The sequence below is a fragment of the Toxorhynchites rutilus genome, chromosome 3 (assembly GCF_029784135.1).
Source record: "Toxorhynchites rutilus septentrionalis strain SRP chromosome 3, ASM2978413v1, whole genome shotgun sequence".
Lineage (NCBI taxonomy): Eukaryota > Metazoa > Arthropoda > Insecta > Diptera > Culicidae > Toxorhynchites > Toxorhynchites rutilus.
Genome location: NC_073746.1, coordinates 181637820 through 181664613, shown reverse-complemented (window position 1 = coordinate 181664613; position 26794 = coordinate 181637820). Strand labels below are relative to the sequence as shown.

At 38.8% G+C, this 26794-nt stretch overlaps 5 protein-coding genes across 8 annotated transcripts in view; 1 reads left to right on the top strand and 4 right to left on the bottom strand.

The window, feature by feature from the left end:
* The window catches only part of LOC129775535 (discoidin domain-containing receptor 2), a 631586-nt gene that overhangs the window by 179092 nt on the left and 425700 nt on the right, over positions 1–26794 (top strand). The gene's annotated exons all lie outside the window — the stretch shown is intronic.
* Positions 4376–5200, bottom strand: LOC129773706 (uncharacterized). Its single transcript, XM_055777350.1, has one exon. The coding sequence runs from the start codon at positions 5198–5200 to the stop codon at positions 4376–4378; it is 825 nt and encodes a 274-aa protein (XP_055633325.1).
* On the bottom strand, positions 5321–6259 carry LOC129773705 (uncharacterized). The gene has a single exon (XM_055777349.1). The coding sequence runs from the start codon at positions 6257–6259 to the stop codon at positions 5321–5323; it is 939 nt and encodes a 312-aa protein (XP_055633324.1).
* On the bottom strand, positions 6493–7458 carry LOC129773704 (uncharacterized). Its single transcript, XM_055777348.1, has one exon. It carries the CDS (start codon positions 7456–7458, stop codon positions 6493–6495), a length of 966 nt encoding a protein of 321 aa, XP_055633323.1.
* Positions 7904–9274, bottom strand: LOC129773703 (uncharacterized). The gene is made up of 2 exons (XM_055777346.1): positions 8426–9274; positions 7904–8005 (listed from the first exon to the last, which is right to left on the bottom strand). Exons 1-2 carry the CDS (start codon positions 9272–9274, stop codon positions 7904–7906), a joined length of 951 nt encoding a protein of 316 aa, XP_055633321.1.

The following is a 26794-nucleotide window of genomic DNA, read 5'->3' as shown; positions in this document are numbered from 1 at the left end:
AGAAATTAATTCAAAATGGATATACTTCTCATTGTTAAATAATAATATCAAGCCAATTATTGAAAAAAAAAATCATTAAAAAAATAGTTTGATAAAATTTTTGAACAATATTTTTTCTCGAAAACCTGTTTCTATGAAATTCTGAAAAAAATAGATATGAATAGCCCTTACAGTTTTCAACAAGTCGTCTATACATTGGAAGATGGGCACTTTTACAGGGAAAAAGTTTTTCGAATAATAACTTTTTCATGTTTTTCTTTGAAAAAATACTATTAATGTTCAATTCGTAATATGTGTATGTATCAATTATCGTATGATGTACATTAGGGTGCCAATGAAAAAGGTCATCTCTAATTTCAAAAAGTTACCTCATAAAAAATGACCTCACCACCTCGAAAAAACATCCTATACCGAATTTCAGCTTAATCGGACTTAAGGGAGAGTGGCGCAAAGCGGTCAAAGTTTGAGTTTTTCGAAAATCAAAAAATCACCTAAGTAAAAGAAATCAGGGTTTTCGAAAAAAAAAATTATGCCAAATGTCTTGAAATTGCATGAAACGTCGAGACCTAGTGTCATCTCGAAATTTTTTGTTGTTGTCAAAAATCGGCATTATGAACTTAGCTTTTTTTTCAGAGTACGAAACGAAAAGTATGGTTTTGGGTGCCAATAAAAATAGTTATCTCGATGTTTCATTCGGAACTTGCTACGAAATGTTGATTTGCATGATAATATACCCTATGCAAAATATTAGCTCATTCGGGCTTCATTTACTGGTGTCATAAACGTTAAAATTTGAGTTTTTTTGAGAAACGAAAAATCACCTAAAATCGAGGTTTTCAAAAAAAAAAATGATGCCAAATGTCTTAAAATAACATTACTTGTCGAGATTTACAGTTTTTTTTTTATCCAAAATATATATTTTTATTAAGGCTCATATGGCGTCAACCTGACGGGGCCGGGAGTTCAATATTTCGACAATGTTTTCCTTATAACTATGTTAGTAATATGTAACCGATTACTCGCGGTTGGCTCGAGGTTAGTATTACAAGTGTTTTCGTAATTGTGATGTTGCTGTCTTCAATGATCTGTACCTGTGCCCGACACGGGATACTTCCTATTGGGATGCAGCTGACCATTAATCAGCAACGCCCCCCTAGTCTGTACCCCATATCTAGCGTGGTGCGTCTTCTCGAGGAATCCAGGATAGAATGGTCACTAGCCGGCGCAATCATCAGCTCGTGTAGAGTTGTCATGAGCGGTACAACCTTTGGCTTTTGTTGAATCATCAGTGGACTGCACAACCTTTGGCCCGTGTATCTGTAAAGAGTGTGTGTATGTATTGCCGCGACTAAGTAAAAGTTTATAGATCGAATAGGAGGGATACGAAACAGGGACACAACGAAGGAAAAATCATTAAACGTTGACATCGGCGTTCCTGAGGAACAGGTATAGATGAAGCAGAAGATCAGGATCACGGCTACCTAAGATATCCCGGACGGGGATATCCGATTGTCTGCCTTTTGCTCTCAGTGCTCTAGAGAGCTGAGAGCGAGCAGCATGGAACCGGATACACGACCAGACAATATGCTCGATGTCGTGGTAGCCATCGCCACAATCACAAAGATTGTTTGCTGCGAGCCCAATTCGATAGAGATGCGCGTTTAGGTTGTAGTGATTGGACATAAGCCGAGATATCACGCGAATGAAAACACGACCGACATTCAATCCCTTAAACCAAGCTTTCGTCGAAACCTTAGGGATAATCGTGTGTAACCAACGACCGAACTTTACAGTTATCTCGAAATTTTTTTTTTGTTTAAAAAATGTTTTTTTGGCACTTAGTCTTTTTTTTTATAACTGTAAATCTCGACGTGTCATGCAATATTAAGACATTTGACACCGAATTTTTTATTTGAAAACCCTGATTTCCGGTGATTTTTTTTTATCTCATTTATTTATTTAAGGCTCATTAGCAATCTAGCTGTAACAGAGCCGAATTTTAATCATGTACATGTCACATGGTTATCATATCTATAACTAGCACATTACACAGTTGCCAATCGCCAGTATTCCTTCTATACCATTACATATGGTACATTCACACAGTAGCCATTTAGGCGTAAGAATATTCTTTCTGTTCTTCCATTATCCAGTTGGACCACCGGACAGCGGAGACAGTTGATTGATCATTGTTGAGTTATTTATAGAACAGTAGCCCGATGTGTCTGGCAGAGCAGAGCAGTTGTATGGATGAATCGATCTTATTTCGACCGTGGATCGATCTCCATCGCTAATGATTGTTGCGTGGACGTAGTTATTCTGTAACAACACAAAGATGGTCAATGAGGGCCCTGAGTTTTGAACTCACGATCGATCAGGAAGGAATCAGGATAGCTCATATTAGGTTGCCCTAGAAGTTCGTGCCGATTTTCGAAAGATCAAAAGCTTAATTCTATAGGATGTATTTAATTTTATATGCATAGTTCTATTTTACAATATTTTGTCATTTTTTCGCAGCCTAAAAATACTATGCATAGAGTTGAAGTGCTTGCCCTCTAGAGAGCATTTTGTAGTTCAGCTGGTAGAATAACATCTCTCAGCCAGATTAAAGAGCTTTCAAAAGGGATTCCAGTATATTTATTACGACTAATCATTGTTGCTTATTCGTAACGCATTATTATCACGTTACGAATAAGCAACACGGTTTTTTCAAAGGACGACGTTAAAAAATCAAGAGAAATCAGGGTCATTTCAGGAAAATCAGACAAAATTGGGTGTTTGTCAGGATATCAGGGAACATGTCCAAAAGTCTGGGAAATCCTGAAAAATCAGAAAGGTTGACATTTCTGTTTGTGACACCTATAAATGAAGCCCGAATGAGCCAATATTTTGCATAGGGTATATTATCGTGCAAATCAATATTTCGTCGCAATTTCCGAATGAAAAATCGAGATAACTATTTTTATGGGCACCCAAAACCATTCTTTTCGTTTCGTACTCCGAAAAACTTTTAACTTTTTGAAATTTTAGGGTCGATTTTTCCCATACATTCATTAGCACCCTAATGTACATGCTCTGATAACTTTTTTCAATTTAGAAACATGTCAAGAACATGTTAAACGCGATAATTTACACTCAAGAATGTAACGCGTAGAACATTATTTTTTCAGGAGTCTCCATACCGAAATGCCCTATATTAAAAAAAACTGCAAAAGATAGAAAGTTAACGTCTTCGACGAAAGTTCATATTTTAATAAAATCTAAAACTTTGTGGAATACACTATATTACTATCATGACTTCGAACAAAATAAGGATTAGTTGCATTTTTTTCAAAGAAAACATTAAAAAATTGTTGTTAGAAAAACTTTTTCCTTGTAAAAGTGCCCATCTTCCGATGTATAGACGACTTGTTTTTAATTTGTAAGGGCTATTCATATCTATTTTTTCAGAATTTCAGAGAAACATGTTTTCGAGAAAAATGAATTTTATTTTCAAAATATTTTTTTCAATAATTTTTTCTATTCATATATTTTTTTTTGAGAATTTAAAAAAATTCGTTTTTAATAAAAATGAATTTTAATTTTTAAAATAATTTTTTTTCCAAAAAATTGGTATATTTTTATGAAAATTAATAGATTATATAATTTATAATTAATATAATAGAATCATTTCCTACATTTCATCTTATAAATGTTGTAGCTATTATAGTTTTTGAGTTATAATTCTTTGTAAAAAATCAAGAAAAATTTTTTGGTGCTTTTCAAAAAGTAGTCTAATTCTATTTTGAATATTTCAAGTATGCAAAGTTGCTTAAAAGACCCATGTGTTTGCACCCACAACGTTTCGCTGCAATCTGAGATGGTGCTACCAACTCCTAAGACGAGTTGGCATGAAATTGCCTTATATTTATGAAGACTTTTGGTATTTTCATCAATTGGTACCGTCAAATACAATGTGTATATTGATTATCCGCAGTGTATTTTGATATTGTATTTATTGACGAACTGCATTACATTTACGTTACATTTATTAACTAATTAACGAATTATTACATAACATTTAAACATTTCTTCAAATACGATAGACACAAGTATATTGATGGACGATTGACGGTACAATGGTTTCAAAAAGATCTCCTCTTACAATAACTATAGTACAATACCCTATTCTTACGAACATTTAAATTTAACTCCGACAAATCTAGTACCACAATGAGTCTACTTGCACTGGTAAGCGTGCGCCGAGAAATACCCAATAGAAACCCTCACCGAGTGGATACCGTTCACAGCTCTTGAATCCCGCAACATCCTCGCGCACCCTGAAGTGTCTCCGGACTTCTGAAGTAAACAGTGATCTTCTCTTGCGCCATGATGTTCAGTGATCAGCTTCATTATGATTAGTTGAGTTTCCTTCCATTGGCAACAAACAAAGTTTAGCTACAGGACGCTTAAATAGCCCACTTGATGTCCGCACGGTAACTACACGTACTATACCATCCTTTCCAGGGTGTAATTCCTCAATGCGACCTTTCTTCCATAGCATTGGTGGATTATTTCCATCCACCATGATTACCAACATTCCTATATCCAATTTTATTGGTGATTTCCAGTTTTTCGACCTGGCCTGGAGTTGGGATAAATACTCAGTACGCCAACGTTTCCAGAAATCCTGCAATTGCCTTTGCACTAGTTGCCATCGACTTAAACGATTGAGCTGGACCGTGCTATAATCAGGTTCCGGAATATTTTGAAGCGAGTCACCTGTCAGAAAATGAGCCGGAGTCAGAGTTTCCAGATCGGTTGGATCATCTGACATTGGGGTAAGCGGCCGGGAATTTAAACACGCTTCTACCTGGACCAAAAGGGTGCTGAAATCTTCTTGGCAGACCGGATTTTCTCCTAGTACACGTAGTAGATGGAATTTTGCTGAGCGTACCGCAGCTTCCCATAATCCACCAAAGTGTGGGGCTGCTGGAGGAATAAAGTGCCATTGCATCCCCTCGTTTGCACATTCCTTGGAGATAGCATCATGATGTCGCTGATCCTTGAGCAAATCGAACAACTCACACATTTTATTCTTTGCACCCACGAAATTAGTACCATTATCGGAAAAGATGTCCGTGCATCGGCCACGTCGAGAAATAAACCGTCTCAAAGCCTGCAGAAATCGTTCAGTCGACAAATCCGTAACATGCTCCATATGCACTGCCTTCGTACTCATACACACAAACAGCGCTACATAAGTTTTTCTTGCAGGTTTTCGGGGGCCATCGCGGATATATACAGGTCCAAAATAGTCTACTCCGGATTTCAGGAATGCTCAACCTACTGTCACTCTTTCCCTTGGTAATTGACCCATTTGTTGTTGGATCAGAATTGGTTTCGCTCTGAAACACCGTTGGCATTGATGGACCACCCTTTTAGCAATGTTTCGGCCGCCTAATGGCCAGAAACGTAACCGGACAGCACTTAGCAGTAATTGTGGACCGGCGTGCAACAACTTTTCGTGATGGTAAACAAAAATCATTGTGGTTATTGGATGCTTAGCCAGTAATACAATTTGATGCTTTGTTTCAGCTCGTTCTTGAGATTGGCTTAATCTCCCACCTACGCGTAGTATGCCGTCTTCCATGATAAAAGGATTGAACCATCGAAGTGATGAATTACGAGGCACTGGTTTGCTGTTCGACAGTGCTCTAATTTCTTGGTTGAACGCCAACCGTTGAACCAAGCGAAACAAAATCATTTCCGCTCCCTTGAGCTCGCTTGATGTAAGGAATCCAAAATTGTGATCCGATTTTGGGTTCCTCTGAAGCTCAATTAAACGCACCCAGTACGCCGTTGTTCGTATCATTTTTGTATATGACGAAAATTTCGAGATGTACCAGATGTCGAACTTCGGTTCCACTGCCGTCAAACATGCTGCCACCTTGCGGCGGACCTCTGGCGGATCCTCGTCAACGACTGTTGGCTGACATGGCCAGTTTTCCTCAACTTCTTTCAACCAGCATGGGCCCTCCCACCACAAGCTGCATTTTCCGATGACATCTGGAGCTACTCCTCTTGAAATTAAGTCCGCTGGATTGGATGTACCGGGAACGTGATTCCATTTTCCTCGAAAAGTTTGAATTTTTGCCACCCGATTTGCCACAAATGTTACCCACGTGGTTGGCGTAGCCTTGATCCATTGAAGCACACAGGTTGAATCGGTCCAGAAGAAAATTTTGTGTGCTCGTACTGCTTCCTTCACCTTTTCCATCAATTCGACCGCTAGTACTGCTCCACAAAGTTCCAAGCGTGGCAATGATTGCACCTTCAACGGAGCAACCTTAGATTTTGAAGAAATGAGCCGCACGGTGACCTCGCCGTTCGTGTTAATGCTTCTGATATATATGCATGTGCCATAAGCTCTTTCAGATGCGTCTGAAAAACCATGTATTTCTATCGAGTTAGCTTCAGATGATACGACACATCGATGAATTTTTATTTCATTCAGAAGTGGTAGCCACCTGTGGAATCTTCGCCATTCTTTTGCACTTCAGTTGGTAAAGTATCATCCCATTGTAAATGCTTATGTTGTTCATTGCAGAGAGTCCAAAGCTTCTGCATGAAAATTTTTGCCGTTATAATGACCGCACCCAGTAGCCCAAGAGGGTCGAATAGTGTGGCGATAATGGCTAATACCCTTCGTTTGGTGAAGCTTTGATTTGATAAGAGTGGAGGAATTTCGAATTGGAATTTTAAACAGTCAGTCTTAGGCAGCCATGTTAAACCTAACGTTCTTACAGCCTGATCCAGCTCCCAGCTGATTTCATGAATTTCTGGTGATGCGAGTGATTCTTGAGCAACGCCTTCCAATACTGCTGTTACGTTTGAAGCCCATTTTCTCAAAGTGAACCCGCCGCTGGACATCATTTGCTCACATTGTCTTCTTAATTCTATTGCTGTATTGACGTCATCCGGTCCTGTGATTAAGTCGTCGATGTACATATCTTCTTCGACTGCCTTCGCAGCTAGTGGATATCTCTCACGTTCATCAGATGCCAGTTGTTTCAAAGTGCGAGTTGCCAGGAATGGTGCGGGTTTCGTCCCGTAAGTTACTGTGGACAACTCGTACGTTGCAAGGTTTTCATTCTCATCAGCCCGCCATAAAATACTCTGCAGTGGTGCATCCTTGGGATCTATGTTTATCTGGCGAAACATTTTCTCAATGTCAGCCACAATCATCACTTGATAAGTTCGACAGCGAAGGATAATTGCCCTGAGGTCTCGTTGAATAACTGGACCCACGAACAATGCGTCATTTAAAGAAATACCGTTCGATGTTTTGCATGAGGCATCAAAAACTACTCTCAATTTCGTAGTGGTACTGGACTCCTTTAGAACAGCGTGATGCGGTAGATAACATCGCTTTAATTGATTTGATTGATCCTCCTCCACCTTCCGCATATGCCCCATTTCGATGTATTCTTTCATAAACCTTTGATATTGCTCTCGTAATCGTTTCGAGTGAGTCGTCGTTCCACGCTTTCGAAGCGTTTTTTAGCTATTTCCATTGATTCTCCTAATTTTGATATGATGTCCTCATTTTTTGGAAGTGTCACAGTGTAACGACCATCTGCACTGCGCTGCACTGTGCGCTGGAATGATTCCTCACAGCATGATTCCTCAGGTGAGTAGTTGGTAGTTCCTACTTCTTCGCAGGACCAAAATCGAGTTATAAGCTCCTCTAATCGATCTGATATTGCCATGTTGCAACTAATGCGTGAAATTGGTTCTTCTGATGCCATTTCTCCTGATACCACCCAGCCAAACACAGATTCTGTAAGTCGTGGTAAACTGTCTCCTAATGATATTTCATTTCCCGTTTGGAAGAAGCTGAAGAATGATTATATTCCCAACACTAAATCGACGCTACCAGATTGATAAAATGCTGGATCGGCCAGTTCGATGCCGTCGGGCATGTTCCAGCCTTTCGTTTGTACTGTTGCAGTTGGTAGGTTGACTGTCACCCGCGGAAAAACTAGGAACTCATTTTTTGCGCATATGGAGATGTTCGAGATCGAATTGTTGCATGTACTTTATGCTTTACACTTGTTGTCACACCGCCTATTCCCACTATTGAGACATCTACCTTTGTTCTGGATATTCTCATAGGCTGGCATAATCTCTCCGAAACAAAATTGGATTCTGATCCTGAATCCAACAGCGCTCGTGCAGGGTACTTCAGTCCACAATTGTCTTCGATTAGCACTAAAGCTGTAGCTAAGAGAATTTTCGAAGATTGATTAACCGATGTTGTTGATGAAGCTGAATTTGTTGCCGCCATGTTTGCAACCCTTGAGTGTGATCTCTGATTTGCCGTGATTTCACCTGCTTCGCATGAGTTCCTGATGCTACTTTCACCTTCTGTTTTGAAACATACCATGGTGTGGTGTCGACCCTTGCAGTTACGGCAGGAATTTTTCGATAGACATTCCTTTGCCTGATGGCCCTTTTTAAAACAATTCCGACACAGATTGTTGTAGCGTAAAACTGATTCCTTACTCGGAATTGACATGCGCTGGAAGGTGGGACACAAATAAAGCCAATGTGTATCGGGACATGCAGGACATTTCCCGCTTATATGTGGAGCAGCATGGTGACTGACGCGTATTGGGGTTGGCCCTTTTCTAATAACTGCGGTTTGCTCGTGTTTATTTTCCGATGATTTAGCAGGGAGCGCTTCCAAAATTCGCACACGTCGCTGCAGAAATTCGATGAGTTCAGGAAGCGTATCTTGCTCTCTCGTAGAGGAAAATTCCTCCCACCCTCTTCGTGTGTATGGATCCAACCGGGAACTGAGAATATTCACCAGCAGTAAGTCTTTGAAATCTGCTGGTTGTGTTATCTGATCCAACGTGTTAACGATTTTCTCAAATCCTTCCAGTAATGAGCGCAATTCTACGACCGATTCCTTGACTATAGTTGGTAGTTTGAATAGTGCTTGCATCTGTTTCTTCTTCAATAGTTTGCTGTTATTATAACGCTTGAGCAACAATTCCCAGGCAATATGATAGTTTGCCTTTGTGATCTTCAAAGAATCGATTAGCGCCCTCGCTTCGCCTTCTAAACATCCTTTGAGATAATGCAGTTTTTCTACGTCCGGTAACTCAGGCTTCAAATGAATTAGTGAAGTAAAAAGATCCCTAAAGCTGAGCCACTCGTCGATGTTACCGTCGAAACATTGCAGCTTAATCATTGGAAGACGTACATGTTCGGTTACTCCCTGCATTGTTGCATCTAATTGCCTTGTTGTTTGGTTCAAATTATCAGTATCTTCTAACTCCCTGGCCTTATCTAACAGAAATGATTTTACATCGTAATATCGATTTTCAAAAACTGAACGCTCCTTCACATAGACTTCTTCATCAGGTGAAAAATCTTCATGACACTCAATTTCGTAATAAATATCGTTTGTCTTTTCCCACAAATCATCCAACCTCTCAAGACGAACTGCGATCTGATTGGCGGTTGTCCCCTCAGGATATTCATTCATGAAGCTCACAAGGTTTGAAAAGAAGCCTGCAGTCCGTTGAGTTTCACTTGCAGTGACTTCATTGATACGGTTTTAACCTTCGATGATGAAGTTGATGCTGGTGGCATGATTGATGCGTCCAATTCACCTTTCTCTCACGATGATCTGCTCCATAGGAATGATTGGTCCAATAGTGTACGACTTGCCGATGTTCCGAATCGTCCGTTCACCAGTAACAGCGTTATTGTATCCAAGAAATTTCTCCGATTTTGATGATGCGATGAACGATCGCCAGAAAGCGTGATTTAAGACATGCGATTGAGAGATTTGTGTTAGAATCTAGTGTAGTGCCACGGCTGGACATGTACTAAATGTCTACTAACCTACACGGCTATAGAACCGTTCCTGGTACAAGTCCAATATGATCCAAGTTGATTTAAAATCCTCTGAACTTCTTTGATTGCCCCGTGAGATGCTCGATGATTTTTGCAGTGAAGATGTTCAATTCAAATTAAAATTCCAATGATGTCGACAATAGATCCTTTTATAAGTGATGATCCTTTTAATGGCGATGATCCTTTATTCTCATTGATCCTCTAATCCAGAACCGGTTCGAAGGACCATTTATGTATATTGATTATCCGCAGTGTATTTTGATATTGTATTTATTGACGAACTGCATTACATTTACGTTACATTTATTAACTAATTAACGAATTATTACATAACATTTAAACATTTCTTCAAATACGATAGACACAAGTATATTGATGGACGATTGACGGTACAATGGTTTCAAAAAGATCTCCTCTTACAATAACTATAGTACAATACCCTATTCTTACGAACATTTAAATTTAACTCCGACAAATCTAGTACCACAATGAGTCTACTTGCACTGGTAAGCGTGCGCCGAGAAATACCCAATAGAAACCCTCACCGAGTGGATACCGTTCACAGCTCTTGAATCCCGCAACACAATGTGTACAATGCTTCAAAGTCTTTCTATTTATCACGGAGTTAAACCTTTTTTTACGGGACTGTTATTGAAATTCTTCCAATAATACGTCCCAATAAAACTTCCCCAATGCTTAAGTTGAATCACATGGCTGCAAAACACTCCTACAAAATTATAGATTTATCAATTCCACTTAATTTCAATGATCCAACTTCAATCAGCGATACGACATTTAGACTATTTATCTCACCTCGCAATATATTGTAGCAGATGCAGCCCCGTTTCAGAATGGAAAAAAAACAGTTGCCAGCTAAGGTAAAACGTCGTAAATAGGGCACACGAGATTACACATTATTTATGGACCGTCGAAGAGCGGATTCTGCTGCACTGTGAAACTACTTAAGGTAAAAGTAAATTTCATAATCAGTGCCGTCTCTCGGGAGCTTCCCGTGGATTCGATCCGTTTTCAGTCCATGAGTTATTGCTTTCGATGTGAATTATTACCAACTTAATGGCCATGTTTACTTACATTGGGCCTTGGATTGCCCGATCGCGGCGTTTGTCTGGAAGTGAGGGTGCCACAGCGTGGTGCACTATTTAGCTCTCTATATGTGTGCACTAGAAATTAAACCTATTGCCCATTCGGCGTATAAAATATCAAATTAATGATGTCCTACCGCGCGGAGGTGGCAATGTGATCCCAATCGTGTAATCAAATACTCAAATTCCGCAAATAAACAGCTCTTCGGGAATGTTTTACCTGGAACTGAAGAAAACCGCGTGGTTATTAATAGTTTTAGTCGGTTATTGAGGGAGAAAAATGGCGCAATCAAACAGTTTTGAGTCGCCTGTTGAAATAATAATCTCCTCGATTGCACCAGCAAAATGGGATCAAATTTGCAACCTTATCCCGAAAGTTCACGATTCATGAAAGATGAACAGATTGTAAAACATCAAAACCAGAAACTTCCACAACAAATTTGTGCTGTCTGAAAAATTGTTCACATGAAGTTTGTTTTTGTTATGCTGCCGGAACACACGCTAAGCAAACCCGGACCGAGCCAAACCTGCTGAAAAATGATTAATGGCATTTGTACAGAACGAATTAGAAACAATATCTGCACTTGTTGGGTTCGTTTTTCACTCACCACCCACCCACCAAAGACGCCCAGCTCCTTCCTATTTTCATACTCGTTTAATTTTCAGTGTTTTTTTTTTGCCAAATTAAACAGCAAGAAACAATATGATTCACGTATAGCTTTCGTATTCACTTTGTGTTCCGTTCGACCATTGGGAGAGCGCGGTAACAAAAAAAGGCCAGAACCGAGTAAAACACGGTTCGTGCATTTCTTCATTCCGTGGGCCACTCTTTTCTGACAGCTTATCCAGAATGGGTTGTAACGACGACGGCGGAGTGGGGATTGTGTCGGGATATCGACTACACCACATCGTAAGCTCACTCGCTCTGTCAGGAACGGCGCTTTCAAACCACTTTTCTTCCCATTGCATCTCTGCGCAGGGTTTTCGAGAACCTGCACAGAACCATATATTACACGAGACTGAAAATTGCGAGAGGTTGTGTGTAACCATTTTTGCTTTCTTCGCTTCCTTCTGGCTTCTTCTCTGGTGAACCAATCAACCTTCCGAACCTCCCGAAAAGTAAGCCGAAGAATAACAGCACAATGTTCGGTTGGTTGCGAATAATTAATCAACGTTGGCAAACGATCCTTTTAGCGAATTCGTTAGCTTTTTATGGCATTCAACAGCGCCTGGCGGTTTAGCGGGTTATCCGTTATTTGGATAAACGAGTCGAATCTGCAGCTGTGCCACACGAAAACGGTGAGTCAATGTCCCGTGAATCGGTCGCTTGCGATTTCGCGATGTGTTTTTGATGAACTATCGATTCTCTAACGGAATGATTCATAGAGTCAACAGCCGGTTAAATGTTTTAAATTGAAATACCCTCGAATCAGTCCGTGGGAAACCTGATCTCTCGTCAAAGTTATAAATCAACAAATCACAACAATATCGATAGATCAAAGGGTCATCGCAGTCACCCCCACTAACCATCTTCAATTGAATCCAATCTGGCGATGACTGCCAACGCTTGCCAAAGCCATTCTGTGCCGTTCATGGTCGATAAATTTCATTTCACTCCATTCGCAGGTATTAATGCATTAGTCTGCGGACCAGGGACAGTATGTGAGTCGGAAGACACTTCCGAAACACCCGTTCGAATAGTCGCTAGTCTAACATAAGTGTCATAAAGACATCCTTCCCCCGTTTTTCACCACGTTCCCATGTTTCATTCCACAAATCGAACTCCGTCGAAGTGGCTTTCAGTTCTCGTAGTTTTCCTGCTCTCCAGTGGTGATGATAGCTCATCATCGGATATTTGTGTGTTTTGTAAATTTTTAATGAAGTAGAAAGTTTGTTCTTGATGCTGCTTACTCATAGTTTCGGTTTCGGCTACGGCTCGTTCCGAATGATGGATGTGAGCAAGGAGAGAAAAACGAACACTTTTCATCAGCTTCCGAACTTCTCCATGAGGGAAGACAGGGAAGATAGAGTGTCTCTTTCTGTCGATGCCGCCGCCGCCACTGCCGAAGATGTCGATTGGGGCGCGGGGGCGTAACAAGATGAAAGTGATGCTGCTGCTGCTGCGGAAAGATGCTCTAACCGCATCAATCGACACTGGCGAAGTAAATGTTGCAATTGAGTAGAAGTCTGCTCCCAGCTAACTATGCATCGGATGGATCGACTGATGAAATGATTGGCCCCCGATGGGAGGGAGGCAGGGAAATTGGAAAATAATCAACCCACGACGGTTCGACAGAACGTTGAGCGTTTCTCGGCGACGGAGTGCACATTAGATGAACTTTTAAAAGGCGACGTATGAGAGTGGTATATTCTTCAATAATAATGGTAAGGGTCGGAACGAAATTATTTTTGTCTGGCGCAAAACTTAGTTTCGTCTATATGAAATAATATCTAGTATTATTTTAATGGAGATACTTATTCTACTGGTCACCTGATTTTTTCGCATTGTCATAAAAAATTATAATCTTCCATTGGTTTATTACACGCCAACTCAGGTTTGCAATCCCCTCTAAGAATTCTTTCAATATTTAAGACTTATTTGTTATGTTGTTGGAAGATTTTGGTGATTGGTTAGGATATATCCGAAGATGTATTTTTTTTTATTTTTCGGATACCAATACAGGTCGAAGTATTTTATTTTTGATTTTCGGAAATTTTGAATAATTTGTATAATAATTCCATATTGAATAGCTGATATGGGTATCAAATGAAAAGACTTGACTTGTAGAATACAGTTATTTATGAAAAATGCTAATCCAAAATGGCCGCCATCATAAAATGTCGTCATATTTTTTTCAAAGCCCCGTCAATATGGGTATCAAATAAAAATGCTCGACTGGTAGAACACAGTAGAGCTTTGAGCTTGAGCTTGAGCTTGGGTAGACTGTACAATTCGTAGTTGCTCACCGTGATTGACCGGAACCAACCAAATTGCACAAAGAACACACAGAATGACGCTTGGGACTAGCAAATCATTCTCGTTGTGCAATTTTCGGTGATTTGAGTTTTAAATGGTCAATAACGACGCCGGCCACGTCCTTACAATCACCAGGGGAAGGGAAGGAATGTTAGTATGATATTCGCCGCCCGAAGGCCAGAAGGGTCGCCTCTATAGCGTGGTTCCCTAGCGTTTATCATGGAAGGGGTATTTGTTAGTGGGATAGGTTTAAAATCAGGATTCACTGCGGTAAGTGATGTGATTCTGTAAACGCTAACTCTAAACTTCATGATTCATCGCGTGATCTATAAAACTCTTAACATTTTTCCTTTTTTTTTATGGAAACCTCATGGAAACCTTAGAAGGTAGCCGAGAAAACACCTTTACAGTAGAATATATATGTCGTAACTCGTCACGTCGCAAATTATTACTACAGGCAAACCTGCTGTTATTAATCGCGTAGTGAGTTGTTGTAGATTTATGGTGTCAATTTTCGGACTTTTTAATTTTTAGACCTCAGAATTTAAACTTTCAGATTTAGTGGTTTTTCGATATTTAATTTTTTTAATTTTCTTAATTTTCGATTTTTTAATTTTTGATTTTTCGCTTCTCAACTATTTGAATTTTTATTTTTTTTGATTTTCCAATTTTTCGATTTCAAAATTTTCAGTTTCTTACATAGACCATCAGTTTTTTCAGTTTTAGAATTTTAAAAATTTTGTTTTTACTTTTTAGATTCTTAGAATTTTGGATCATTATATTTTTAGATTTCCGAATGCATGGATTTTTAGATTTTTAGATTTTTAGATTTAGGATTTGAATTTTTGAAGGTCTTCATTTCTCACTCTATTCTCTTCGGATATGCAATTAATTGGCGAATCCTTCACCGATCGACTCAACAAACGACCCCACAATTGCACCGCCAACAATATTGCTATATCAGTGAATTTTAAAATAACACCTCATCACTCACATTTAGCAATGCCACCATCAGCGAGCAGCAAGAAATCAAAATAATCATCCGTTTATGAGAGACATACATATTCAAGGCAAAGAGATAAGTTTAGGTTAGCTAAGTTAAAATTATTAATAATAAAGTGAATCTAGCAAAGTAATATTGTAGCATGTCTCAAAAAAAAAAAAAATTCCCCGGGAGATCTGAAAATAATTATTTATGTATGATGGAATGAAAGAAGGAAACTTATCTGCCATCACTGCCCGCTCGGCTCGGCATGCCGATGTTTCCCTCTGTGTGATATATTCACTACACAAACTCGTATTTTGCACTCGTATGAAAAATAAGAACCAACACTTAGACGTTGACGGACGAACCGTTCGCCACAACACATACACACGCGTCGACAAGAGAAATGCGATATACACGCGACGAATGAGAGAAAAACAAAACGGTAGTTTTCATCGCCACACAGAAAAACATAGGAATGGCTTCATCAACATTTCACTGTAGCTATCCACCTCCATCCCAACTCAAGAAAAAACACTGGTTATAATATTACAGATCATGAAGCAGACATGAAAGACCACTCCAATTAGGGAGTGACAAACACAGCACACAACGCGGACATCTTGTTCCCCCGCTCAACAATTGGAATAAATCACGCGCGAAGCTAGAAAAAAACACGTCCGCACTCGACGGCTGCCCGACTGAAACTCTGCTCGACTGATAGAACACAGTAGATTATAAAAAATCCAAATCCAAGATGACCGCATTTCCCAAATAAACAATTACTTTTTAATGGTTCCATTCAGCTTGCCCTGTTTGTATGTATATTGAGTGTTTGTAGGGTTGTCCCACATTGATAGAGAATTGACCTCGTTCCTGTTGACTGATTGATCTGAAATTTGGAACATACTTTTAATTCTACTGTTATTATAAAACTGCGTATTCCATGATCTTGAAAAATTTAATTTGGCCCCCGCTAAAAAATGGCTAAATGGCTAAATGGCATGACTTGGAGAATACACTACACTATGAACAACATAAATTCGAAAAAATCGCCGCCATAAAATGGTCTACTATGTATGTTTTGCAATCCCCTCAATATTGGTATCATATTAAATGATTTGACTAATAGAATAGAGTACATCATCGAAATATTCCGAAGAAAGTTAGGTAAGAAACAATAATTGAAAAAAAAAACATAAATTTTTGAATGGTTTTAATCTGAAGAAGTATATTGATGATACAGATAATTTACTAAAAAACTAGATAATAGAATAAGTAAAAACAACTTTTTGAGTTAAACGGTTTAATTTACTAAGAGCTAAAAAATAATTTGGCAAGTAGCAGTTAGTAGTTATCACATCCGTTCCTTCATTAATCTAGGGCAATGATGAGACTAAAATAAAATCCTGGGGTATTTGATGAAACAACTAACTGTGGATAATGGAAATCCAACGTTTATTTCTTACCTAATTTTCTTCGGAATATTTTCATGATGTACTGTATTCTATTAGTCAAACCATTTCATTTGATACCGATATTGAGGGGGTTACAAAAAATACATAGTCGACCATTTAGTGGCGGGGACCTTTTTGAATTTATGTTGTTTACTATGTTATGTGTTCTCCATGTCAAGTCATTCTGCCAGTTTTTAGCGATGGCCAAATTGAATTTTTCAAGATCCTGGAATACGTTGTTTGATAATGACAGTAGAATTGAAGGTGTCTTTCAGATTAATCAGTCAACATGAACGGGTTCAATTTTCTATTAATGTAGGACAACCCTACAAACATTCAAACATACATACAAACAGGTCAAGCTGAATGGAACCATTTAAAAAGTAACTAGTTGTGTGGGGACTGCGGCCATCCTGAAATTGGATTTTTCATGATCTGCTATGTACTACGTCGAGAACTTTCTTTTGATACCCATACTGAAGAGGTTTTAAAAAAAATATATGGTGCCATTTTGTGGTGGCGGCCATTTTGGATTTAAATTTTTCATAAATTACTGTATTCTACTAGTCAATCCCTTTTATTTGATATACATAATGATGGGGTTCTGAGAAAATGTGTCATCCGCCATTTTGTAGCGGCCGACATCTTGGATTTAAATTTTTCATGAATAACTAGTATCATAACTTTTATAACTTAATAACTTTTTCATGAATCCACTAGTCAAGCCCTTTCATTTAATATCCATATTGAAGGGGTTCTGAGAAAATGTGTAATCCGTCATTTTGTAGCGGCCGCCATCTTGGATTTTCAAGACCATGGAATACGCAGTTTTATAATGACACCAGAGATAAAGATGTGTTCCAAATTTCAGATCAATGGGTCAACAGGAAGGGAGTTAAATTTCTATTAATGTGGTACAGCGCTTCATACAGAGTTACAAAGTCACAAACATACAAACGGGTTAACCAAGATAAAACCGTTTAATAAATAAGTGCAAATTATAATTATAATACGTTTACCGAGAGAAAATTATTTTTTTATGACTCGATTATCCGGAGGATCCGATTATCCGGATTAAAAAAAAACCAATACTCCGGATAATCGAGTCCGACTTGTATAGTGTTTATTATGATGTTAGCAGCTAGGTGCGTGGATGCTCTCTCCAAAACTGATGGTACGTTTTTCTTAAAATCCAATGGACCGATCTGGCTGAAATTGGCATATGATAAAGTAAAAATGAAATATCTAAATTGTTGCGTAGCATGTTTTGAAAATTCGAAAAATTCCCTAATACGCGTCTATTTTAATGAAAAATTGGCTGTTGGCAAAAGTCGCTATTTAGAAAATCATATATAACTAAAAAATTGAGATATCAAAAAACGGCTACATAACCATTTCTAAAATACATTTTTACATGCCAATTTCAGCCAGATCGGTCCATTATGTTATGAGAAAAACTAATCATTAGTTTTAGAGAGGGCATCCACCCTCCCAGCTAGCATAATATTATATTGGTTTAAAAAAATACCTCTTCGAGTATACCTCAACCATTCACCAAGTTGTCCCAACAATCAACTTTAATTTGAACATCCGGAAAAAAAAACTCACGAAAATCCGTTTTTTTACCTTCCATAGTAGAGTCTCCCTAAAACGTTCCCATTTTCCCATAAATTCGTACAGTATTCTCAGATTTCCGTGGTTACATGTCATGTCAAGTCATGTAACTATCAATATACAGCCATTCCACGTGAAACCGATATGTTTCTCAGATGACCGTGAAAAGCGGTAATTTTGTTTCTTTTCGTAAAATATTAAACCCGGATTTTTTTGATTTTTCATTGGGGTGCCCATTTCTATTTTAGGGTGGTCCGAAAAATAATATTTTTCACCTTTTTTCCATAAATGATTTTAAAAAAAATCATAACTTTTTGCAACGTTTCTTCTGTTAGAAGTTCATCCAATTGCACATTTTCCACTAATTATTAAGTTTCCCTCATATCTATCTCGTGGTCTGTAGTTGATTAACATGTGTATCATTTATGCAAGATTTCAAAATATTTTGGTGTGTTATATGGATCTATGCATTGCATCCATAATAAACCCGAAAACTCACATTGTAGTATCACCAATTTCAACTGTCCAAAATATGAATCGTAGGGAAAAAGTTCGATTCAAATTTCTGACATTTTATTTTGTAATTATTTGAAGAAAATTCCATGATACTTGATTATTTTTAATAGTCAACTGCGAAACCTTACCAGGCAATAACATTAAACTAATAACGATGATGAGAACTGATGAAACACGAGCGAAATTTAAATATTAATGAACGGTGAAATTCTACATGCTCACGCTAAGCGAACGTCAAACACAAACGATAATGAGTAGTGCTGTTAGATGCTTACCTACTATGTTACAATACAAATGTAATTCTCATATAAAATTATAGTGAAAACGAGGGGTTACTCTAAAAAATCAATTGTGATATTATTCATATAGTTATATACTCAGGACATTAAGGAATTCAAGATATTATAACAAAGTGTCCGAAATATGATTCAACATATCAAATTGAAGCCAATGAACTACTTTTCTTTCAAAATAAAATAAGTAAAAAAAAACTTTTTAAGTTAAACGGTTTGATTGTGATTGAACATGATAATGTACTAAAAGCTAGAAAATAATTAGACAAGTAGCAGTTAGCAGTTATCACATCTCTCTTTCATTAGTCTAGGGCATTGATAAGACTAAAATAAAATCGTACGGCGTACGATTCTGACCGATACCGCCAACAAGAGGTTTACCTGAATGACTTCGACTGACACTTCTGGAGATTTCTTCATTTTCCGGATGATTCGTTCATCCGTCCGGCTATCGGTCTTCCGACGACGGCCTCTTCCGGATTTATCAGCAAGCGAACCGTAGGCTCAGTGCTTGTGCTCAATTTCACGGACTGAGCTCCGGCTTTTTCCGAATTTCTCTGCAATCTCCTGCTGTGAAACCTGCTGCAAATGATCCCGAACAACAAGATCCCGGACTTGCATGCTGATTTTCTTTCCACCCATTTTGATTTTGTTGAAAACCCTTTGTGTAGACAACAACAATCGACTTTTAGGTGCCAACGTAAACAACACTTTGTTTCTATCGCGTCAACTGAACCACTGAAAGGTTGTTAATAATATCGCTCAGCCCTAGCTGTCATACCACGTGGAAACGAGGAGTTACTCAGAGGTTTTGAATGATTATATTATTATTTTTAGGGAGTGTGCTTTTATTTTTGTCATCGCATATTTGTACACATTAAAGAAGTCATTTAAGGAAATAAACAAAATCTAACAAAAATGGTAAAACTTGTTAATTACTTGAAAGAGTACTAGTTAATATACAATCTATGAAATTACGATAGTTGTGATAGTTGTGACCTTCACGTGATAAGTCGTTAATCTCTTCTCTGCCTTTTATCATTCATACACACGTGTTTTCGACATAGTCGAGTCACCAACAGGGTTACCATTTCTACAGAATAATCTGTATTTATACTGATTTTTCAGACTTTTTGAAACCAAGAATTTGTAGATACAGGTTACAGATTTTTTGGTTTTCATACAGATTTACAGATTTTTCAAAATATCGATCCAATATTAGTTATGGCTTGATCTCAATCATATTTTTCCCAACCCAGCAATTTTATTCGCACAGCATTTGAATTTGCTTGCAACACAAAATTAGACCCACAGCGTTAGGGAAACGATTTGCGGTCTGCACAAATGTATGGGAAATAAGAAGCTGTCAGTGCTATTTTAACTAGCCAACAATTGGAAAATTCACAATTTCCAATGAACTGTTGGGAAGTGTTCAAATTAATTAGTCAAAAAATGACATAAAATCATAAAAAAACAACTAAACCATGAGCGCATAACATAATGTTTTTTTTTTTTCAATTTTTACCCCAATTATGTCCCTGGAAGATGTAAACCTACGCAAAAAAAATAATTCCAATCTCCGTTCTATGGTACAGTTCATTGATGAAAGGAACGAATCTAACTTGCCTATCTTGTGATGAATTTCAGTTTCGAATGTCGATTAAAATCTATACTTATAGCTGATACAAAAGATACAAAAGTCGTTTTCAAACATATATTATGGGCCTGATCACGAACATCACTGTCACATACGCTTTCACGTCACTTCACTTCACTCAATTTTTCTGAGTCTATCATCATTGTCACGGACAGTTGCGTGTTAAAAAAACGCCCTGAAGTGAAAGAGTTCATTCCCGTTTATAAGAGACAAGCCGGTTGCACAATTTCGGGCATTTGAAAGTTATGTCGGTTGCATGATTTCGGATGTTTAAACGTTATGTAGGTAAAATAATACAATGTATGAGACAATATTTGATTTACCTAAGCGTATGTTTTAGAATGACAAGTTTGCTTTTATACCTCGATGATTCGATATTTCAATGTCAACTATTCGGGCTCATCCCATGATTCATTTGTTTGGTGCGTTAGTTTGCTGGTTCAAACGCTGGTTCAAAGATGAGGAGAAATACTTGATTGCTCGTGAATAACATAGTTGTTGAACATATGGGAATGTAATTTTATTTTCTCTTTCTATACATTACTCTAGAGATAAAATTATATATGTATAATAATGTATAGTAATTAACATCTCTGTCTTTCTCGTTTGAATAGTAAGAAATATTTAATTTAGATCAAGGTTAGAATCCTTTTGTAAGAACCATTTCTACAATTCTGTTGAATAATAATACCTTCTTCCACTCATAGAAAACTCGAATTTATCCACCTCACGATCAGTATAATCTGAGTTACTCCCATATGGGATTCTGAATTTCAATCTTTTTATCCTTCCTATTCTCGTGTAATTTGATATACGGGACACGAGGTTTGATTTAATTATTTAAACAGAGACTGGTTAACTGTATCGGTCAAAATCATAATCTTCATATAAAACATCTGATGGATTTCAAGGAATTTTCTAAAAGCAGGAAGTGATGCAGATTTCCTTTAGACAGAAATCAAAATTATGAGAAAAGAATTTCAAAACAGTATCTTGTGAATGCTATGCAATGATATATTCATTATTTCCTTGTTTGAAACTTATTATCAGTTCAGATCAGTTCTTTGTTTTCAAGAAACATCACACTCTGCAGTTCATTTGGCTCTTAAATCTGTTATAACTTTTTAAATATTCTTTTATTCAAAGCACGCTTCAAAACAATATCGTTGAAAATATTTATAAATATTAAATATTTATCGTTATAAATATTTAGGAAAAAAAAGCCCTTATTTTTTATAAACATATTTAATCGTCCTTTGATCGTATTTAATCGTCCGTTATAACTATCGTGAGAGTGTTTAAATTACAAAAACGTGCTCTACAATGTTGGAAAAAACTTCACGGTTAATATTCAATACTCAAAATATCAACAAATCAATACATAATCAACCATAATTATCGTCCGAATCCAAATAAACAAATTTACGTCCTCTGGATACGTCAGGGTTTTGTCCAAAAATGCCACCAAGCGGGTTTATTGCTGTTTGTTTATCTTTTCTTTCCTAAATAAGACAATAGAAGATTCAAAATGTTAACAGAAAAGCTAAATAAATCTGAAATTAAACTTACTCCATTCCGCGTGACTAGCTTTCACCATCTAAAACACAAGTAACAAATATACTTGTTTTTCCCCGTGACGTGACAGTATCGTGGTATTCATGATATCGCCTAGTTCATCAAAGTTCTGGGGTTCTGGGATCCCGCAGTCGATCAACCGCAACCGGATACGCCGTCAGCGACCAACTAACGCCACAAACGTCTATGGTCTGTAACACCACCATTCGAAACCTGCTCCCGCCGATTTTAACTGCTCCAGCTCTGGTTAATCACTTAACCATATACTACCAGAATGTACGTGGAATGCGAACTAAAACAAATGAATTCTTCACGAAATACTGAGCTGGCATCCGATTATACGATTTTCCGTTGCGATCGTAGTGAAAGATCAAGTTCTTTACGACGCGGAGGTGGAGTTCTAATCGCAGTTAGGTCTTCCTTTCGTTGCAATTCTGTATCGTTCAGTAACTACACTCAATTGGAGCAAGTCGTCTTTCGTCAAACTCCCTGACCTTACTATTTACATCTGTGGCATCTACATTCGGCCCAACTCTCATCCCGATGTATACACCATGCATTCTAACGCCGTATGTGACATCTGCGACCGTGCATTGGACACTGACTCCATTGTCGTAGTCGGCGACTATAATCTCCCATACTTATCATGGACGTTCGACGAGGACATAAACAGTTATTTGCCTAGTAACGCCTCCACGGAAGCCGAACTTGTGTTCACGGAAACAATAGCTGCATCTGGACTCCATCAAATCAACACGCTTCGCAACTCGAACAATAGGATTCTCGACTTAGCATTTGTTAACGATAGTTGCAATGCCGAAATCATCGAGCCACCCTTTCCTCTTTTGAAACTTGACGCTCATCATAAACCTTTTGTTCTCCGTATTCAACTCGACGTGTGTTCTCAGCAAGCTCCTGATGATTCTTGTGACGATCCCGATTTTGACTTCAAGCGATGTGACTTCACTGCACTGAACAGCCTTCTTTCAGGTGTTGACTGGAACAAATCATTAGCGCAGAGTCAACAAACTGCGCAACGGCAGTATTCTATGAAAAAGTTTACGAGATCCTTCGCGATAATGTTCCTCGCAAACGAAGATGTCAAGCACCCAGTTTTAAGCACTCATGGTGGACGTCGGAGTTGCGACGTCTCCGTAACAGCGTCCGCAAAGCCCGAAAAGTTTACTTTCGAGAAAAATCCAGTGAAGCGGAAGAAAAGCTTAAGCATCTTGAAGCGTGCTATAGTGAGTGTCGAATAGCAGTTTTTCGCTCTTATACAGATCGAATTGAAACGATTTTGAAACAGAATCCGAAAAGCTTCTGGTCGTATGTGAAAAGTCGTAATAGCGGATCGCATATTCTGGAGAATGTATCGTATGATGACTTAACAGCTACCACCCCTGAAGAAGCGGCTAATCTGTTCGCAAATTTCTTCCGAAGCGTGCACAGTGATGACCCGCCAGCATTCTCTGCAACAGAGTTTGACAACATTTCGCCGCTAAACGTAAGTTTGCCACCGTTAACCATCACGCCGAATGATGTTATTTCAGCCCTGAAGAAACTTGACATCTCCAAAGGCGCTGGTACCGATCGTTTGCCTCCAACTTTCCTAAAAGAGTGTGCCGAACCTCTGATGACTCCGCTCAGCCTCATCTTCAACCGTTCGCTGATTGAACGATCGTTCCCAACTATGTGGAAGACGGCTTCGATTACTCCCGTGCATAAATCGGGTGGTACTCACATAGTCGACAACTATCGTGGAATTTCCATCCTTTGCTGCATAGCAAAAGTTTTCGAAGATATCATTCACGCAGTCCTCTACAATGCAGCACGCCCGCTTATATCTGACGCTCAACATGGATTCGTGAAGAAAAGATCAACTGTCTCGAACCTTATGTGCTACACAACATCACTCGTGGAGCAAATGGACAAGCGTTGCCAGGTGGACTCTATATATTTCGACTTCTCAAAGGCGTTCGACAAGGTGCCTCATGGTCTTGCCATTCGAAAGCTTAATCATCTGGGACTTCCAAGCTGGATAACAGAATGGCTCAGTTCGTACCTGGCTGGAAGAGAAGCATTTATGAAAATTGGAAACGCTCGCTCACGTATGTATAGCATCCGCTCAGGAGTTCCTCAAGGTAGTATTCTCGGCCCTCTCATTTTCATTTTATTTGTAAATGACCTCACCGGATGTCTGAAATCTGGAAAGCTATTGTACGCTGACGATTTTAAAATGTACAGGACAATTCACTCAGTTCTCGACTGTTGTGCTTTGCAAGCTGATATCGATGAGCTCACTAGATGGTGCTCAGCTAACGGAATGCAGTTGAACATAACGAAATGCAAATCAACTACTTTCACTCGCTGCCAAACTTCCATCAGTTTCAACTATAAAATCGCCTCTAATAACGTTGAACGCGTCAATAGCATCCGTGATCTCGGTGTCATCCTAGACAGCAAACTGAAGTTCGACGAGCATATCAGCACTACCGCCGCGAAAGGCTTCGCAGTACTAGGATTCATTCGCCGAAACTCACAAACATTTCAGGATCCATACACGCTGAAGACATTGTATTGTTCCCTAGTAAGGAGTATCGTTGAATATGCAAGCTGTGTGTGGTCTCCCTATCATGCAACGCAAATGTTACGCATTGAGAAAGTGCAGAAAAGCTTTATACGTTACGCGCTACGGGGTCTTCCCTGGAACGATCCGTCTAACCTCCCCGATTATGCAAGCCGCTGTAGACTGATCGATATTGAAACCCTACAGTCAAGGCGAACGAAAACCCAACGCCTGTTTGTGTTTGACATGTTGACCGGCAACATGGATTGTTCAGAGCTGATACAGAATGCACGAATCTACGCTCCATCTAGACGTCTCCGAGGCAGACAACTCCTAGCGATCCCTCCACGCAGGACCACCTACGGTTAAAACAGTCCTCTACTTAAATGTTTCCGTGAATTCAATGTAGCGAATAATTGTTTTGATTTTAATATATCCAAAAATGTATTCAAAAATAGAATTAAGGAACTAGCCTAAGTAAACAGTCTGTAGGAATCTTTATATCCAAGACGGTGAAATAAATAAAAAGTTGTCACGACGGATGAACTCTTTCGGATTCTACACACACGGTGGCAGCCGTAAGAACGTTGTATACAATTCACTTCGTTTTCATCGTGAAGGCCCTATATTTTTGAATATTTCTTCTTCTGCGACTAGTTTGATCTTTTGTAGTACACTCCAGTTTACATGTATGCAGTGTCAGTTCGTTCCATCACTCAGGGAATAAGTGATAGTCACACCAGGACATTGCATATCCCCCACTATTTTCCTAGCTTCGGCTGAACATATACTAAAATAGGAACGATATTTTTGAATATATGCGAATATATGCAACATATGCAAGAAAAATTCAAATACCGGACTACTATCAACAGGCTCACCCCAGAACACATACTGGACTTTGGTTCCTAAAATGGGCTCATACAAAAAAGGAAGAAAATGTTGGGTCTGAATATTTTTCTGGATTGGGATTGGTTCCGTAATAAAATGTTGATAATACTAGTAATCGAATCCTTCAATGTAGAAAGAATCAATATTGGATTAATTTGTATGCTACGCTTAAGACTAGCAGCACGAACGAGAACACAAACTTTGCCACAAACACTGAGGGACATGGCACTCGAGCATCACTTTGATGCACCTTTTCTCTGGCTCATGAATAATCCCTTCAAGTGATGATCACTTACCATATTATAATAATTAACAAACCGGTACTTCTTTCCTACCTTTATTTTACTTCGATTCATTCTCTCCCGCCCTCTTCATCGTTTCAAAAACTCCGGTCTGTCCTGCCATGGGACACACGTTACACATCCCGTTGACGACTGAGTCTAAAATTTTACTCCACTGCATTCGAGCGAGCTGCTCTGTCGCAATTCTTGGAATCGACTCCCCCAAGTCACGAACCAAGCCACCGAGCTTGTTGTACACTATCTCATTTATTAATTATGAAATATGCAAAGTGCTACTCACACAGAGTCTATTACATTCGTGCCGGTGCTTTTTTTTTATCCTACCGTCGCTTTTAGTAGTTTCCCGTTTCCGTGAATAATTTCGTGACAACCTGGAAGCACCGGAAAGCAAAATAGAGGAAAAGGAAACGAGCCGTTCCCTGGACTACTCTCAGCATACACACTCGAAAGCGAGAGTGTACATATGTATGTAACTCTCAACAATGAATGTTAGGATTTTTGCAAGCATAGTCCAGTGTGTATCGTCAACTCACTTATCCATGATCCTCGTAACGGAGAGGAATAAATAAACATTACCGCCGGCTCGATGCTATCTCTCCACTTTTATAGACTAGACCACCTCCTCCGGTCACATGTTCCAACTATCTTGATGGCTGAAATTGCTCATTTTCCCTCTCGGAACATGAGCGCCAAGTATGGGCCACTAACCAGCTGGCGCCTGAGCAACGACAACCCGACAACCGTATCAAACGACGGGAAAAAAACAACTCATGCGACCTTTTATGGAGACGCACGATTTTGCATGTCGTCGTTGGCGGCCGGAGCTTTGTCGATAACTTGTTTCAACTTTCCATGCCAAATAGTGAAGTAATAAGGTTCGCTGATTAAATCAAATTTACACCGTGAGGTTCTACTGCCTCTACTAGCGCCCAACCGAATTTGTGTG